Genomic DNA, 15,000 nt, shown 5'->3' with positions numbered 1-15,000 from the left:
GGATACCCAGAGCGACTCAGCCCGACTTGGCAACTCAGTGGACAGCTTCATCTGTCAATCAACAATCATCCCGGCTGATGGGCGGGGCTTCAGGACAGCACTCTCCTCCCAGTCCATCAGCCTGGCCGACACCTTTCTTGGTAGGACTCGGGTGTTTATTGGCCACATGCTGCATTGCAGATAAACTGTACAGATCACAATATATTAACCATTATCAGACACAGCGAAAGATTATGATATGGATTCCTAAAGTCAACAGAGAAAGTCAGAGATGAGTGATACCCCAGTGTTGGTTGTTTCTCCGTTCCTTTATCTGCAGTTTCTAATCTGCAAATGAGTGATTTCCAAATAAATAAGCTCTAGCTCTGTTCTCTTAAAGGCGCAACAGTGGACACCGTCCTGAATGGAGTGAACGCCAAGCCAGAGCTGTTCCCTGAGAACACGAAGGGTGTTCCAGACATCAACTTCTTCTACAGGTACAGTAGAGCAGTGATTCTCCAAGTGGGGTCCGGAGACCCCCAGGGGTCCTTAGGGGGGGGGTCCCCAGCAAAAGTAGTTAATATAGCATCACAATCATTTTAACCACTTTATCGATTTATACGTTGGCTATTCAAAACTAGCTGATCTACAAGCTCACAGTGAGCTTGTACATCTGCAATTTTTAAAAAAGTTTGAAAAATATTGAACATTTATAATGAACATAATTTATTAACTTTTTAATCATTTTGAATTTTTAAAACACAAATCTTCTCCTCTGGGGGTCCCTGGCTCAAAACCTTTTCAGATGGAGGTCCGCGGCCCAATATATATCAATTTGGGTGTCCTTGACATGAAAAGGTTTGAGAACTACTGCAGTAGAGCCACTCTGTGTGAGTCAAGAGAGAGAATGTGTGATCTTAATGATGTGCTCTCTGTTTTATTTCAGGTCATCTCAGGCCACAGCGTCATGTGACCAGGGTCGGAGTTCTGTCACCACAGTTCGCTGTAACCCAGAAAAGCCTGAGCGTGGCGAAGTGTCCGTGTCCAGGTAGGGGTGTGTGTGTGTGTGTGTGTGTGTGTGTGTGTGTGTGTGTGTGTGTGTGTGTGTGTGTGTGTGTGTGTGTGTGTGTGTGTGTGTGTGTGTGTGTGAGTGTGAGTGTGAGTCTGTGTGACTCTTAACCCCTACTTGCTCCCAGAGTGCCGCACAATGGTTGCTCACTGCTCCTAGTGATTATTAGGATGGGTAAAATGCAGAGGACAAATCTCACAGATGTGCAAATATGCAGTGACAAAAAATACCCCCAAGGACCCCCAAATTGATATATATATATATATATTTGGCCGTGGACCCCCATCTGAAAATGCTTTGTGCCAGGGACCCCCAGAAGAGAAGATTTGTGGTAAAAAAAAAGGTTCTACATTATGCAACATTTTTCAAACACTTTCAAGATTTTTCCAAAAAAATCAAAAATAGCAGATGTACAAGCTTGTAGATCTGCTTTTTTTGAATAGCCAACTCTAAAATCTAAAATGACACTGATGCTTTCCCGTTTTTAATGGGTTAAACAAACATCGCCCCTTTACTTCTCATTAGAGGTTACTTTTTCCCTGTGTATGGTATGCTACAGTATTTACTTTATGTTCCTCTTCGTAGCCTGTATCTCTCTGTGTGTTTGTGCAGCTCTTGTCCTGCAGGTACCTGTGACGGATGTACTTTTCACTTCCTGTGGGAGAGTGCGAGTGCGTGCCCCCTCTGTGCAGAAAATGACTTCCACCAGATAGAGGGAGCATGCAAGGGTGGAGTCCGGGTAAAACCATTTACTTGTACAATCTTGCACTCACAAATGTGCGTGAATACACAAAACTGCATACACTGCATTTCTTCCAATGTGATTTTTATACACTTTACATGTTATTACATTACAATACATGACAACTCACCCAAGTCTCTTGCTCACTCTCAATTGCCAGGAAACGCTGTATGTGTGGAACGAACCAAAGCTGTGCACCAATGGTGTTTCGCTACCACCGAGAAGCTCCTCCCCCTGCGAGGCCATCGCCCTGTGGCTGAAGGTGGGGGTTGGGGGTGGAGCCTTCATGGCCGTGCTGCTCATCTCTCTCACCTGCTATTTCTGGAAGAAAAACAAAAGGTTAGTGGCACCGCACCACCCATCACAATCATGGTCTGTGGTCATGATCTGCCCATTGAGATTACCAGGAGACCAAGTCACTCGGCCGGTACTTTGTGAGACAGACAGTATCCAACAAGTTCCACAAACACGCCCCGATACCAGTGTTGATTTTGACAGCAAATTTTGATTTAGTTTTAGTCATAGTCTTTTGAATAACATTCCATTTAGTTTTAGTCATATTTTAGTCATCTGAAATGTTGTAGAGACTAAATATCCTAAGATTATAGTCGACTAAATCTACAGTTGATTTAGTCGACTAAAATGTATTTTGGAGGTGCCTTGATGGCGTCGTAATGCCTGATTTTACACTTGTGTTTAAGAATGAGATGTTGGCTTTCCACGCGGGAGACCCGGTTTTGAATCGTTACACACACTACAGAACCATAATAGATATATTTTAAGGATAACTACAGTAATGTTTCATTGTTCATAGATTGTATATTGTTATTATTATGTGATGACAGTACTTCAACAGATGTATTATGTTGTTGTTTTATGACTGTAAATATACAGTACTGTATATTCCTCATATCCACTGTTGATAGTCTGTACATATTAAATATGTACTGGTGATAGATTGTAAGTTCAGATGGCTAGGGTCAGATTCTAAGCCTATTTATCATATTTATTTTTATTTTATTCTTATCTCTACTCTTTCATGTACACATCCTGTGTTTCATATTACTGCTATGACAACTGAATTTCCCCACAGGGATCAATAAAGGTCAATCTATTGATAGAGGTCTAGTAAACTAAAAGTGTCAGAAACTATTAGTTTGGTAATAAATAAATATAATAAATAAATGGTATTAACATTTATGTATGCCTTCTTTAAAGTAGAAGGGGGGGAACAGTCAGCTCTAATAGACTGTTTCTGTGGCTTAGTAAGCAGTTTCTTAAGAAAATAACCCAAATCAGCTTGCCTAGCCTGAGACAAGTACTACTGTCATCCTTTGAGATTGTCCTGAGTCATGATGACTGTTGTCTGCTGTCCCACATGTCATTCCAGGTTGGAGTACAAGTACTCCCGTCTGGTGATGTCAGCCAATAAGGACTGTGAGCTTCCAGTGGCCGACAGCTGTGCCCTAGCTGAGGGGGAAGAACCAGAGGACGATGTGGTGTATGCACAGAAACCCTCCCTGCTAGGCAAGCTCAGGGCCATTGCCAACAAGGTGTGTATGTGTGTGTATGTGGGTATGTGTGTGGCTCGGTAATGATATGTAATTAAGTGCCCGTGAATGGCATGGTGCTTAGAACTGCTTGCCTCCAGAACCACACAAACCTCTGGTGGCCCTAGAATCAAATCCTGCCTATGTGCCTCTCCTACGCCATGCCATTTCCCTTTCAACTTTACAACAATCAATCAAAAAAATGTTTTTACAAATACAAAGGGAGACAGGCTGACCTATATATAGCATGAGATATTGACGCTGGTGCAGTGTTGATTTTGACAGCAAATTTTGATTACGTTTTAGTCATTTGAATCAAATTCCATTTAGCTGTAGTCATATTTTAGTCATCTGAAATGTTTTACTGTTAGTCTAGTTTTAGTCAACTAAATATCATAAGACTATTGTTGACTAAATCTACAGTTGATTTAGTCGACTATAATGTATTTTGGCGGTGCCTTGATGGTGTCGTAATGGCTGATTTTACACTTGGTTGCATGCTGAAAATAGACGATCTACAAGCTCACAACGCGTCGTAGCGCGACGCGTTGTGAGCTTGTAGATCTGCTATTGTCAGAGCGCAACACCGAGCGCAACCAAACATAAAATTACTTGTCTTTTAGTTCTACTGGATCTCTTCTCCACTAGTCCCTCCCCAACATTTTAGTCTAGTTTTTATTTGTTGACGAAATTGTCAATATATTTAGTCTCAGTTTTAGTCATCATAGATTAGTTTTTATTTAGTTTTTATTTAGTTTTCGTCAGTGAAAAAAGGTAGTCAACGAACATTTTTCGTCATAGTTTTAGACGACGAAATCAACACTGCACTGGTGTGCAGATCTACGACCACAGCACACCAGTGACCATATCTCCCGGTATGGCACAACCACAAGTGTCTTTTTGCTTATAGTACCTTTCAGTTGTATATGTAATTTAACATTATTCATCTGGCCATTGTGTCCTTCAGCGGGATGGCGGAGAGAGCAGCGAGTCTGTGCAACTGAAGTCCTCCCAGTCTGAGAGATGGGTCTGGGGATAAGGAGGAGTGGACCCAGAGAGGAGAAAGGAAAGAAGATGACGAAGGAGGAATAGTCAATGGTGTTGGCACTGCACACCTCCTTGTGTCCTTTGTTTCCGCTTGCTGCGCTGGGCTCCATTGCGGCTCCAGTTTCCACTGGAGAATGTCTGCCGGTATGACCGTAGCAGAAACTGGACAGCGACTTCAATCCCTTTGACCCTAGAATACACAGGGACTGCTTTAATGCCATGCAGATTCTATAGGGCCACTCCAGAAAGAGATATGAGCTTTTACTGTTTTTTTGTATATTTTGTATTTTTATTTGAACATTTCTGTTCACAGTCATGTATTTATATATTAATGTTGTCACGATGAGCCTTTATTAAAAACCTTACTTGGCTTTGGGGATCTGCTTGTGCATGTTTGAGTGGGCGGACACAGATACAGTTAAGTGTACCAAGATGTATCATGTAAAACCAACATCAATTTCCATTCCTTAAATGTCTGTTTCCACCGTGTTAAGAAACATTCAACTACTTCGATTTATAATTACAAACTGAGAAAACACAGCACCACCCGAATCAATTCATCTTTGATGAAACCGACTGATGTTCTTGTTTGCGTAATCCATGTCTGAATGGCCTGCTGTTGTTTTATGATTATGAGTCATTCCTATTTCTATTGTTTTAACTCTGGCTTTAAATGGGTGTGTGTGTCATTTGTATTTTAGCTAGTGTTTCAGCACCATGGAGTTCTTGAGAGTAAAATTATTGTTATCATTCAGCCCCTGGGATATAGAATTACAGCGTGGATGTACTCCCCCCACACACATACACTTTCTTATTGTACACAAGGCCAGAGTTTGTGTTATATGTAGCATATAATCAGTGTGTAAAGTAACTAACTACATTTGCTCAAGTACTGTACTTAAGTACAATTTTGAGGATTTTTTACTTTACTGGAGTATTTTCAATTGTCAGTGCTTTTACTTTTACTACTCCACTACATCTCTGAAGCAAATATTGTACTTTTTACTCCACTACAACTATTTGAAAACTTTAGTTATTTTGTAGACGCATTGTGAGCTTGTAGATCTGCTATTTTCAAAGGATTTTTTATACATTTTGAAAACTTGTCAAATGGGACATTCTGCATATAGACCAATTATTTGTTTACTAACATTGAGCCTGGACGCACAGGTGATTGTTTCACGCAATCAATTCCCAACCTGTTTCGGGGTGCACTGGTTTCAGCACACCCCAACCCCCTCTTGTGTGTGTTGGCTAGTGAGACGCGTCCTAACGAGACCTGATATAATGGGTTTCGTTGCGCGCATACTGGCTGCACGCAGCCAGTATGACGTCGTCTGTTAAGGGGTCTATAAAATGTGAACTTTCTACTTTTGGTACTTTAAGTACATTTTGATACTTTTGTGCTTTTACTCAAGTACATTTTTAATTCATTTGTAACAGAATATTTCTGCATTGCAGCATGCCATTGATACTTTTTCTTATTAAGTAAAAAATGTGAGAACTTTTTCCACCACTGCATAACGTCATAGCAGCACCCCCCCACTCACCATCATCACCATGCTTAATGTAGCTACATTGGGCCGTACGACGGTGTCGCGTGCCAAAACAACAGCCCTACAAGCTCACGGTGCGTCGCCGATGTGAAGCGTTGTGGGCATGTAGATCGGCTATTTTTGGCGCGCGACACCGTCAAATGGCGGAGTATATAAATCAGGCTTCGTCACGCCTCCAAACCAGAGCCGTAAAAGGTTGCGTCAACTCCATTCACACCACAGCAGAGGGCGAACTGTAAATAAAGCAATGGCGGTTCATTAAGAATATTCATAGAATAGTCTATCTATGCCATATTCAATAATCGAGTTGCCAAACATAAACCAAGACAAGTATTTCAAATGTTCAGTACTTTTACTCCACTACACCTCGGAGGCAAATATTCTTTTTAAATAGCAAAACAAAATCTCGCCAGCCCTAAATGTAATTCCTGGGGACGCCACGGGACGCAACTCTTTCAATCTGTACGGCTCTGCTCCAAAGCTCCCCCCGTTTCCGCCCTTTCCTTTCCAAAGAAAACAGCCTCCTGCTCCCAACGACGATCGGCGCACCGCGGCAGAACATCATCAAAGTTTAGAAGTCACCCCCGACTCGCGATCATCATTGTATGAACATCATCAAACGTGTACATCTGTGCGCACAGACCGCTGTGAAAACACAACAACAACAACAAATTAACGATGCGCAGGTTTCCAGAGAGAGAAGGATGATGAACTCCAGTTCATAACCTAACGGTAGGAAACTATCCCGTCGTTCCACATGAAAAAGAAATCTAAACAATCACAAAGCACAAGGATAATGGAGTTGAAGTCGATTCGTTTTACTTTCATCCCCTGGGAAATTAGTGACTTTGTGTTATGTAGTTTAAAGTGTAAGAAAGGCGCATTTGATCTTTTTTTGGGGACGTTTTCTACAAAACCACAAAACTTGTGAAGTTGACTTCATGCAGTGACGTCACGTTGAGACCCATTTGGTCCAATGTGGTGAGGATCATGTAGCAAACCTTAGTGATAATGTGTGTTTAAAAATAACTAAATAAGTTCTTTTTTTGACATTTTATGTTGCAGGTATATTTCCTCTATCGGTGCCAGTTTGTCTTGTCTCCCAGCTGAAGTGGTAAGTAGCCCTAAAGTCATTTTCTGCCTTGTGGTTTTGGATGCGCCATAAACTGACCCGAGGGGAAAATCGCTTATGAATAAATTAATAGCCAAAAAAATAAATAGCCAAATAAATGATTCAGATTCACTGTAAATATTTTGTCAGATTGCATTTGATATTGCTACAACTTATGCTGTTTCAGGTATTTCTTATTATGATAATAATAATACTAATAATAGTAATCATCAGAATAATCTATTTTTAGAACCATCATCTAAATAATAATAATAATATAGAGATTTGTGTTGATGTTGTTCTTTGATTGATTGATTGATGTACTTTATTTAGTAAGACATGAGAACAGTACACGACAGTAAATAACAGTACATGGAAGTACAAATTCGCAATACAAGGTCTACTAAACTGGATAGCTCAGTTAAGCACTTAGCTTGTCTTTATTTATTTTTTAAAAATTGTGTTCACTTTAAATTAGTTTGATGTATATATATGTCCATTCCCATCAGAAATGCATAACAGAATGGCTGATTTTCACAAACCTGTGGGCACTGTATATATCCATAATGAGTAGTCTTAAGTCTACTATAAGAAGTTGTTGATTGTGTGTTGCAGTGTCTCTCAATTCAGTCATGGCTCGTGGCTGCATCTGCTGTGTTAAATACATGCTCTTCCTCTTCAACCTGCTCTTTTGGGTATGTGATCGCTTTAATACATTCTATTACAATCATTCTGAAAAGATAACTTCAGAGAGAACTTGCAAACTTAGTTTTCAATAAAGAAAGAAAAAAATGTCAGTGCTCTCTCCTGATTGGCTTAAATTTTGTCACCTACCTGAAAATGTACTAAATTATGTTTACTAAAGAGCTGGAGAGACCCCTGTGACCGAACAAACGCTCGATTAGCAACGATTACTATCAGAATATAGTACTTTAACCTTTTTAACAAAAAAAAGAAAAAAATCACTTACCCTACCTTTTAACTAAAGGTGCACAGGGCAGATATGACAAATAACTTACTTAATTTAGCCTAATAACTTTATATTAAAAACAAACATGAATAGTGGAAATAGCCGATCTGCAAGCTCAAAACGCGTGACACGCTTTGAGCTTGTAGATCTACTATTTCCACTATTTTGTAAAATATATGACAATTTTTCCAAACATGGAAATGATTATGACGATTATGCAAAATAATTACTGCGATTATGTCATAATTGTGACCGGACTAAGCCTTCATGTGCTCTCTGTCTTTCAGCTGGGTGGGTGTGGGTTGCTGGGTGTGGGGGTATGGCTGTCCGTGTCCCAGGGCAGCTTTGCCACCCTGTCGCCCTCCTTCCCCTCGCTCTCTGCTGCCAACCTCATCATCACCCTGGGCACCGTTGTCATGGTGACAGGCTTTCTGGGCTGTCTGGGTGCCATCAAGGAGAACAAGTGCCTGCTGTTGAGTGTATGTAAACTACACAACTCATAATGCATCACTGGAGTGTTGATATTCAATGAAAATAAACTTTATTTGTGTAGCGCAAAAAAAAAAGATTACACTGTGCTTTAGGTCTTAGTCAATATTTAATATATTTCTATTTATTTGATATAATATTTGGTTATGTAAATGTATTATTTTATTACCGTAGTATGTATTATTCAGGTAACTTGCACTTTTCTGGTAAATCAGTAGGTTACATCCAGCTGTCTCTTTTTCCTTTCTGTTGACAGTTTTTCATTGTTCTGTTGATCATCCTGTTGGCTGAACTGATTCTCCTCATCCTCTTCTTCATCTACACAGACAAGGTAAATACTTAAAATGATTTAGCATATCCATATTAGTTGCAAAGATCCTGACAGTAGATCTGTCATGATTATACAAATATACCATGATCCTACTATATGTCTGTACAGGTGAGTGAAAATGCCAGACAGGACCTGAAAGAAGGCCTGGTACTGTACACCACGGAGAACAACGCTGGTCTGAAGGATGCATGGAACACGATACAGACAGAGGTATGACACAAGCACGGCACTGAAGACTGCTTTATACTTCCTCCTGCGATCATGTCCCTCGACAAAAATGGTGTATTTTCAACTGAAAAAAGGCCCATGTTAACACTTTGAAAGAAAATATTCGCTTGCACACTGTAGGGCTCCAATTTAAAAACTGCTTTATTGCACCTACGTGCTGCTGTGACATTTGGAGGTAAACACACTTCATCAGACACGTTTGAAATGTCACAGCAGCACGTAGGTGCAATAGAGCAGTTTTTAAATTGGAGCCCTGCAGTGTTTGAGCGTTTATTTTCTTTCATTTCTTGCTGGTCTTCGCTCAGCAGTCAGCACCTGCCCAACTTGGGGTTTGGGATGTGCATGTCCTTCCTCTCTTTCATGTTGACTCTTTGGTATGTAATATAGCATAAGAGTAGAGCGGTTCATGTGTTCAGTTGAGCGCATACCCCATGTCCACCAGGCCAGGTGTCCACTTTATGACGTCTGTCATCCATGATGCAACTATGCCGTATGACTCTGATATTTGTGCACGGTTTCAACCCGATCCAACAGCCTTTGACTTGCATTATAAAATGATGCTGCCAAATGCCTAAATGGTTTTAAAGTTAAATATTTCCAAAAATATAAAACCTATGGGAAAAAGAATACTTGGAGGTACTTGACCTGTCCACAGCATGCACAAGAAACTTGGCACTGTTTGGTCAAGCGGTTTGCGGATAGAAAAAACAACAACAAAGACATAGGGCCCTATTCTGGGCGCCGCCTTACCCATTATCCCTATCCCTGCCATTTTTTACCATTTTAAAAAACATTTTCAGATAGTTCAACTAGCCGATCTACATAGACACGTTGAGAGCTTGTAGATTGGCTACTTGAACTATCTGAAAATGTTTTTTAAAATGGTAAAAAATGGCAAAGAAGTTTAGGGATAATGGGTAAGGCGGCGCCCAGAATAGGGCCCATAATCTCCTCCCTTTCCTTCGGCCGGGTCTAGATATTTAAGCTTTGACTCTTACAGGGACAATCCATACCAAAACATGTTTTGTGTAATATGATATGTAATGTGTTTTGAATAACATACTCACTTCCAAACAAAAAATATATATTCAGTTTATACTTTAAGGCTGTATAATGATAATGTATTGCCAGTTCACCCTCTCATCCATTCCCTTAATTTGCTCAGTGGAAGTGTTGTGGGGTCATGGGCTATACCGACTGGCACGCTGCCCTGCAAGAGAAGGTAGTGCCTGACCGCTGCTGTCAGGACATCTACCACGACTGTGGGCGCAATGCCACCAATACCTTCTGGACACGGGTGAGTTGGGTGCACGTGTGAGTGAAAGCATTAAGGGGATTTATTTTGTATTTAACCATTAACCACATGAATCCTGGCGTCCCTATTCTGGGGCGAACATTCACCAAAAATGCAGATCTACAAGCTCACAATGCATTGCAACGCGACAAGTGTAGAGTCCTGGCGACCCTGGATAACATTAAGGAAGGTGCCTCCAAATACCTTTTCATTTTGGATTTAAAATCATTTCGCAAGACTTAGGACTGTCAGTTAAGATCAGAAATTACGTAATATTTTATTGTTGTTTTGCATAGAAAATGAAGCATATATATATATATATATATATATCCTGCAATGTCAAAACTGGTTAGTATGCACATAGACATAGGTGCTTGATCATCAATAACAAGCTTAAAACATGATTAATAGACATAAAAGACAGAAGCATTAACAGCTTCAGTTAATTTGGTTAAATAAATTCATACAGGCTTGGCTTGTTTAGAATAGTTGGGCTCGTGTGTGTGCGTGTGCACGCACTATACTTAGGTTATTGTAAAACATTGATTGGCAGCCACACAATGATATCTTGAGGTTGGGTCATGGAGTTAAAGTGAAATGCTTTTTTATTTGTGGTTAATACAATATGGGTTCCAAATATAAAGGTAAGGAAAACACACACACACACACACACACACACACACACACACACACACACAGAGCTAGGGTTCATGTGGTTAAACTTTTTGTCCTGAATACGTTTGTGGGAATGCATCCCCTTCCTTTCCTCAAGACTGTGTGTTGTTCTCTCAGGGCTGCTATGAGAAGGTAGAGGAGTGGATGGATGACAATAAACACCTGCTTGGAACCATCGCCATGTGTGTGTTGGTCATTCAGGTACAGTAAGCAGCTGTCAAACACTGACACATGGAACATCACGCCACACTGTGCTCTATTCTGATTCAATGTCCCTTACTTTTTGCAGCTCCTCGGAATGGCTTTCTCGATGACGCTTTACCAGCAGATTCACCGAGCAGGAAAGAAGTATGAAGCTTGAGGGTCTTTCTCTCTGTTACACACACTTAATTGTGTCCAAGTGCCACAACTCAACATTTCCTTACTTGCCTTGACATTACATGTGCCTTTATATTTATAGTACAGTAAATAAATCACACATACTTGTAATGCATGCCACTGTAGCCTTTCTTGCCTTTCTCATCTACACATCCAGGTATTGCTGTGAATAGCATTTGAATTAGTATTTTTTTATGAATATCGCATGACTTGCTCGATATAACCAGTGTTTATATTTAAATGATTTTTGAAAAGCTTAAAGGCTCTACCAAACAAAATGGAGTAGAAAGTGGAATAAAGGGAGCTGTATTGGGCTGTTGGCTTAAAAAAAAGTTTTTTTATGGATCTATGTAAAACCCACCACTATGATATGATTAAGACATGTTCAATAAAAACAGATTATTACTCTGTAATGGGTTAAAGACATTGTTTTGACTCAGCTGATAGTATTCAGGCCTTATGATTGGTAGTTATTGATTGGCTGTCTCTTTTCTATTGATTATTTGGTCTTGTTGGGTATGCTGCTTCACACCGGCCCTTTGATTACACTGATATTAGGTAGAGCAGAATTCTTCAACGTTTTCAGCCCAAGGACCCCCTAGCTGAGCGAGAGATGAAGCAGGGACCCGCTCTATATTGTATAAAATTGAGTTTCAGATTAAACTTTTTTTGTTTACTTGGTCTGCTCTTTTCCCTCTACACCTATACCTCTTTGCCAAAAATAGCAGATCTGCTGTGAGGCGTTGTGATCTTGTAGATCTGCTATTTTTGGCTAAAGTTCTCTTCAGAATAGGGATGCTAGGGTTCAAGTGATTAGGGAAAAAAATAACATATCACAAAGATTTTGGCGGACCCCCTGTAGTAACTCTGAGGACCCCCTAGGGGTCCCGGACCCCCTGTTGAAGACCCCTGAGGTAGAGTCCTGAACACGGTCCTATTGCAACCTTAAAAATGTAGGTGTGATACTGTAGGTTGGATCAATAAACCATTTGGTCTCTGAAAGGACAAACATTGTTGCTGTTTGTTGGGCAATAATTGAAATACCTTTGCTTGCTGTAGTTATTGAGTAACTGATAGCTGTAGCTATACTATGCTGTATGGTCTAACTGAAGGAAAGAGCATACAGGGGTCAGGTTCTGCCATGAGAATAGTTGAAATACAATCTTGAAAGAATCAATTGTTAATTCTACCATCAAATACACGGATATAAGAGTTAATATATATATATATATATATATATATATATATATATACAAACACACACTGGCCATTTTATTAGGAACACCTATTAAGAATCAAGCAGGTGTAGTCATTCAGTCACCTCTTACGGGGGTGACTGGATGTTGGTTTATTTATTCTCAGTAAACTACACACTACAGCAGTGATCATCAACCTTTTTTATTTCAAGGATCCACAGTTTGACATGCATTAGGCCACAGACCTCCAGTTGATATGTTTGTTTTTTCCTTTATCTCTGGGGCCCCCATCTGTTCTGTAAAATGTGTTCATTTAACTTTCCCTTTCTGAAAAACATCAAAATGATTGGGCTTGCGCAAAGTTTTTCAAAAAAGTGGTATTCACACTAATAAATTCTTGACTGAAAACGTAAGGGTATTGGTAATGGTAAGCATTCGAAGAAAAAAAAATAGTATACAGTATACATAGTTTTTCTGTGCCTAGAAGTCCATAGTTTTGTCATTGTCATAGACAACATTGCCTTCAATGACAACATAGCGGATGAGCTCCTGGTGTCCACCCAGTTGGTAGATGAGATGTTCCCACCTGCAGTAAAACAGACAAAACACATGAACTAATGTATCGGTCAACATTGTACACATTTGTAGTACTACTTGCAAGATGTAGTTCTCTGGACATAGGTGTACTTATGTGATAATGGCCAAGTAGGACGTGGGATTTTTATGTCTTGGAACGTCCTACTTTCCACCTCAGAGTGGAAACTTGAAAGGCTGCTTAAAACTGTCAATCGCTGTGATATCTCATTTGAACCTTAAACTTTCAACACGAATGTTGCCATGTTGCTTCTTGTATTTGTCACGTCTCAAGTATCACCTCTCTGAGAAGTCAGAGCCCAGAGAAAAGCCCATTTTTACTACTCTGAATTTGGAAACTTCCCAGTTCTCACTTGCACAGCTCATTTACATATTGATATTTGAACTGACTGAGGTGAGGGCTAACAAGACAGGAGGTTCTGCTAGGTTAGCAGATGCTGGTTTGACAGCTCACGCTAAAGTATGTTTGAGTGCACAATATCAGATAGCTAGTTAAGCCACGTTGTTAATCTTTTTGTGCAAGATTTGTCATACAAGTATAAACCCTTTATACTTGTATGACAAATAGCACAAATTACCAATCTACAGTCTCACAATGCATCAGGATGCATTAAAGGTAGGGTAAGTGATTTTCTTTGGTTAGAATAAGTGTTAAATAGCTCTATATTCTGATAGTACTCATTACTATAGAGTGTTTTTTCAATAACAGGAGTCTCCATGTCTCTCCAGCTCTTTTAATAAACAGAAACATTTTCAGGTCGGGATACTAATTTTATCCAATCAGGATAGAGAACCCAGGATACAGATTTAACAAGTGAATTTGGAAGTGAAGTCACAAAGACATTAGCAGACAAAATTGGAACTGGAACACTCATCAAAAATGAAGCTGATAAATGGGTACTCTCTCCTGATTGGCCCCTGGTGTCCCTTTTTTGTAAATTGGCCAAAATAAGTGACGCCAGGGTTAATGAGGTTAAACCGAGCTGTCAGATCGCCGCCATCCCGGCTAATTTACCGTGTGGTGTTGAGGACCAGAAGGTCTCCATGTTTATTGACTTCCAGGGAGCCGTTTGTGTGGGATCTCCCCAGGGCGTAGGCTGCATTGATGGTGGCCGCGGCCAGAGCCTCTGGCATCGACATCCTCATGTTCACACAGGCCAGGTGCATGACCAGTGGCTGTAAACACACATAGGCAGAAAGCAAGGAAAAGTGGAGAAAAGGACAGAGTGATCAAAGAAACATATGGTTGCCGTCGGGCAGAAACCTCCCAACATTTTTCGTAAATTAACACCCCACTTGATCATACTACTGCGTCACACAAAAGTTGCAGATCTGCAAGCTCAAGCTTGTCGATCTGCTACTTTTGAAATGTGGATCCTTAGTAATAGTTTTGGACATGTGAGGTTTCCACCCGACAGAGGTCGATATGGATATTTTTAAGCACCAACTAAACTACCGGCTGTAACCCACTTGTGAGTGATAAATTTGGAGTCTTTAACAGGACACCTTTATTTCTCACCCCTTCACCTCCCTCTGTCTCATCTTGCCGACCACCCTCTTTGACAGTTCTGTGGTATATACTCACCATGGAACAGCAGTAGGCATTGGGGTTGAAATCACTGCCCAGGGCAACAATTACTCCAGCCTCCAACATGTCCCTGGCCCGGGGCTGGGGGAGCCTGTACACCCATAATGACTGTTAGATAACCCAGGACCGTAAAATGTTTATGTGTGTATGTGTGTGTGTGTGTGTGTGTGTGTGTGTGTGTGTGTGTGTGTGTGTGTGTGTGT

At 40.5% G+C, this 15,000-nt stretch overlaps 3 protein-coding genes across 3 annotated transcripts in view; 2 read left to right on the top strand and 1 right to left on the bottom strand.

Annotated features, from left to right (window-relative positions):
- elapor2b (endosome-lysosome associated apoptosis and autophagy regulator family member 2b) overlaps positions 1-4,728 on the top strand; it is a gene marked incomplete at its 5' end in the record, with an annotated part of 17,100 nt that extends 12,372 nt beyond the window's left edge. Inside the window, 7 exons of the mRNA XM_084049524.1 lie at positions 1-140; positions 380-476; positions 926-1,027; positions 1,661-1,787; positions 1,951-2,129; positions 3,181-3,343; positions 4,308-4,728. The exon at positions 1-140 is cut by the window's left edge and continues 53 nt beyond it. Coding sequence (XP_083905650.1) covers positions 1-140; positions 380-476; positions 926-1,027; positions 1,661-1,787; positions 1,951-2,129; positions 3,181-3,343; positions 4,308-4,379 — 880 coding nt within the window. The 3' untranslated portion in view covers positions 4,380-4,728. The remainder of the gene's footprint in view (positions 141-379; positions 477-925; positions 1,028-1,660; positions 1,788-1,950; positions 2,130-3,180; positions 3,344-4,307) is intronic.
- Positions 4,729-6,454: 1,726 nt separating this feature from the next.
- On the top strand, positions 6,455-12,095 carry LOC311039930 (tetraspanin-9). The gene is made up of 9 exons (XM_084049954.1): positions 6,455-6,675; positions 7,009-7,057; positions 7,670-7,749; positions 8,312-8,503; positions 8,770-8,844; positions 8,953-9,054; positions 10,238-10,369; positions 11,159-11,242; positions 11,331-12,095. The coding sequence occupies exons 3-9, from the start codon at positions 7,687-7,689 to the stop codon at positions 11,400-11,402; spliced, it is 720 nt and encodes a 239-aa protein (XP_083906080.1). The 5' UTR covers positions 6,455-6,675; positions 7,009-7,057; positions 7,670-7,686; the 3' UTR covers positions 11,403-12,095.
- Positions 12,096-13,095: 1,000 nt separating this feature from the next.
- Positions 13,096-15,000, bottom strand: part of amdhd1 (amidohydrolase domain containing 1) — a gene marked incomplete at both ends in the record, with an annotated part of 3,917 nt that continues 2,012 nt past the window's right edge. The window contains 3 exons of the mRNA XM_084049523.1: positions 13,096-13,201; positions 14,225-14,385; positions 14,795-14,905. Coding sequence (XP_083905649.1) covers positions 13,096-13,201; positions 14,225-14,385; positions 14,795-14,905 — 378 coding nt within the window. The remainder of the gene's footprint in view (positions 13,202-14,224; positions 14,386-14,794; positions 14,906-15,000) is intronic.

The sequence above is a fragment of the Gymnoscopelus microlampas genome, assembly GCF_963454915.1.
Source record: "Gymnoscopelus microlampas genome assembly, chromosome: 23".
Taxonomy (NCBI): Eukaryota; Metazoa; Chordata; class Actinopteri; order Myctophiformes; family Myctophidae; genus Gymnoscopelus; species Gymnoscopelus microlampas.
The sequence above is the reverse complement of the archived record's forward strand: the minus strand, read 5'-3'. Positions and strand labels throughout refer to the sequence as shown.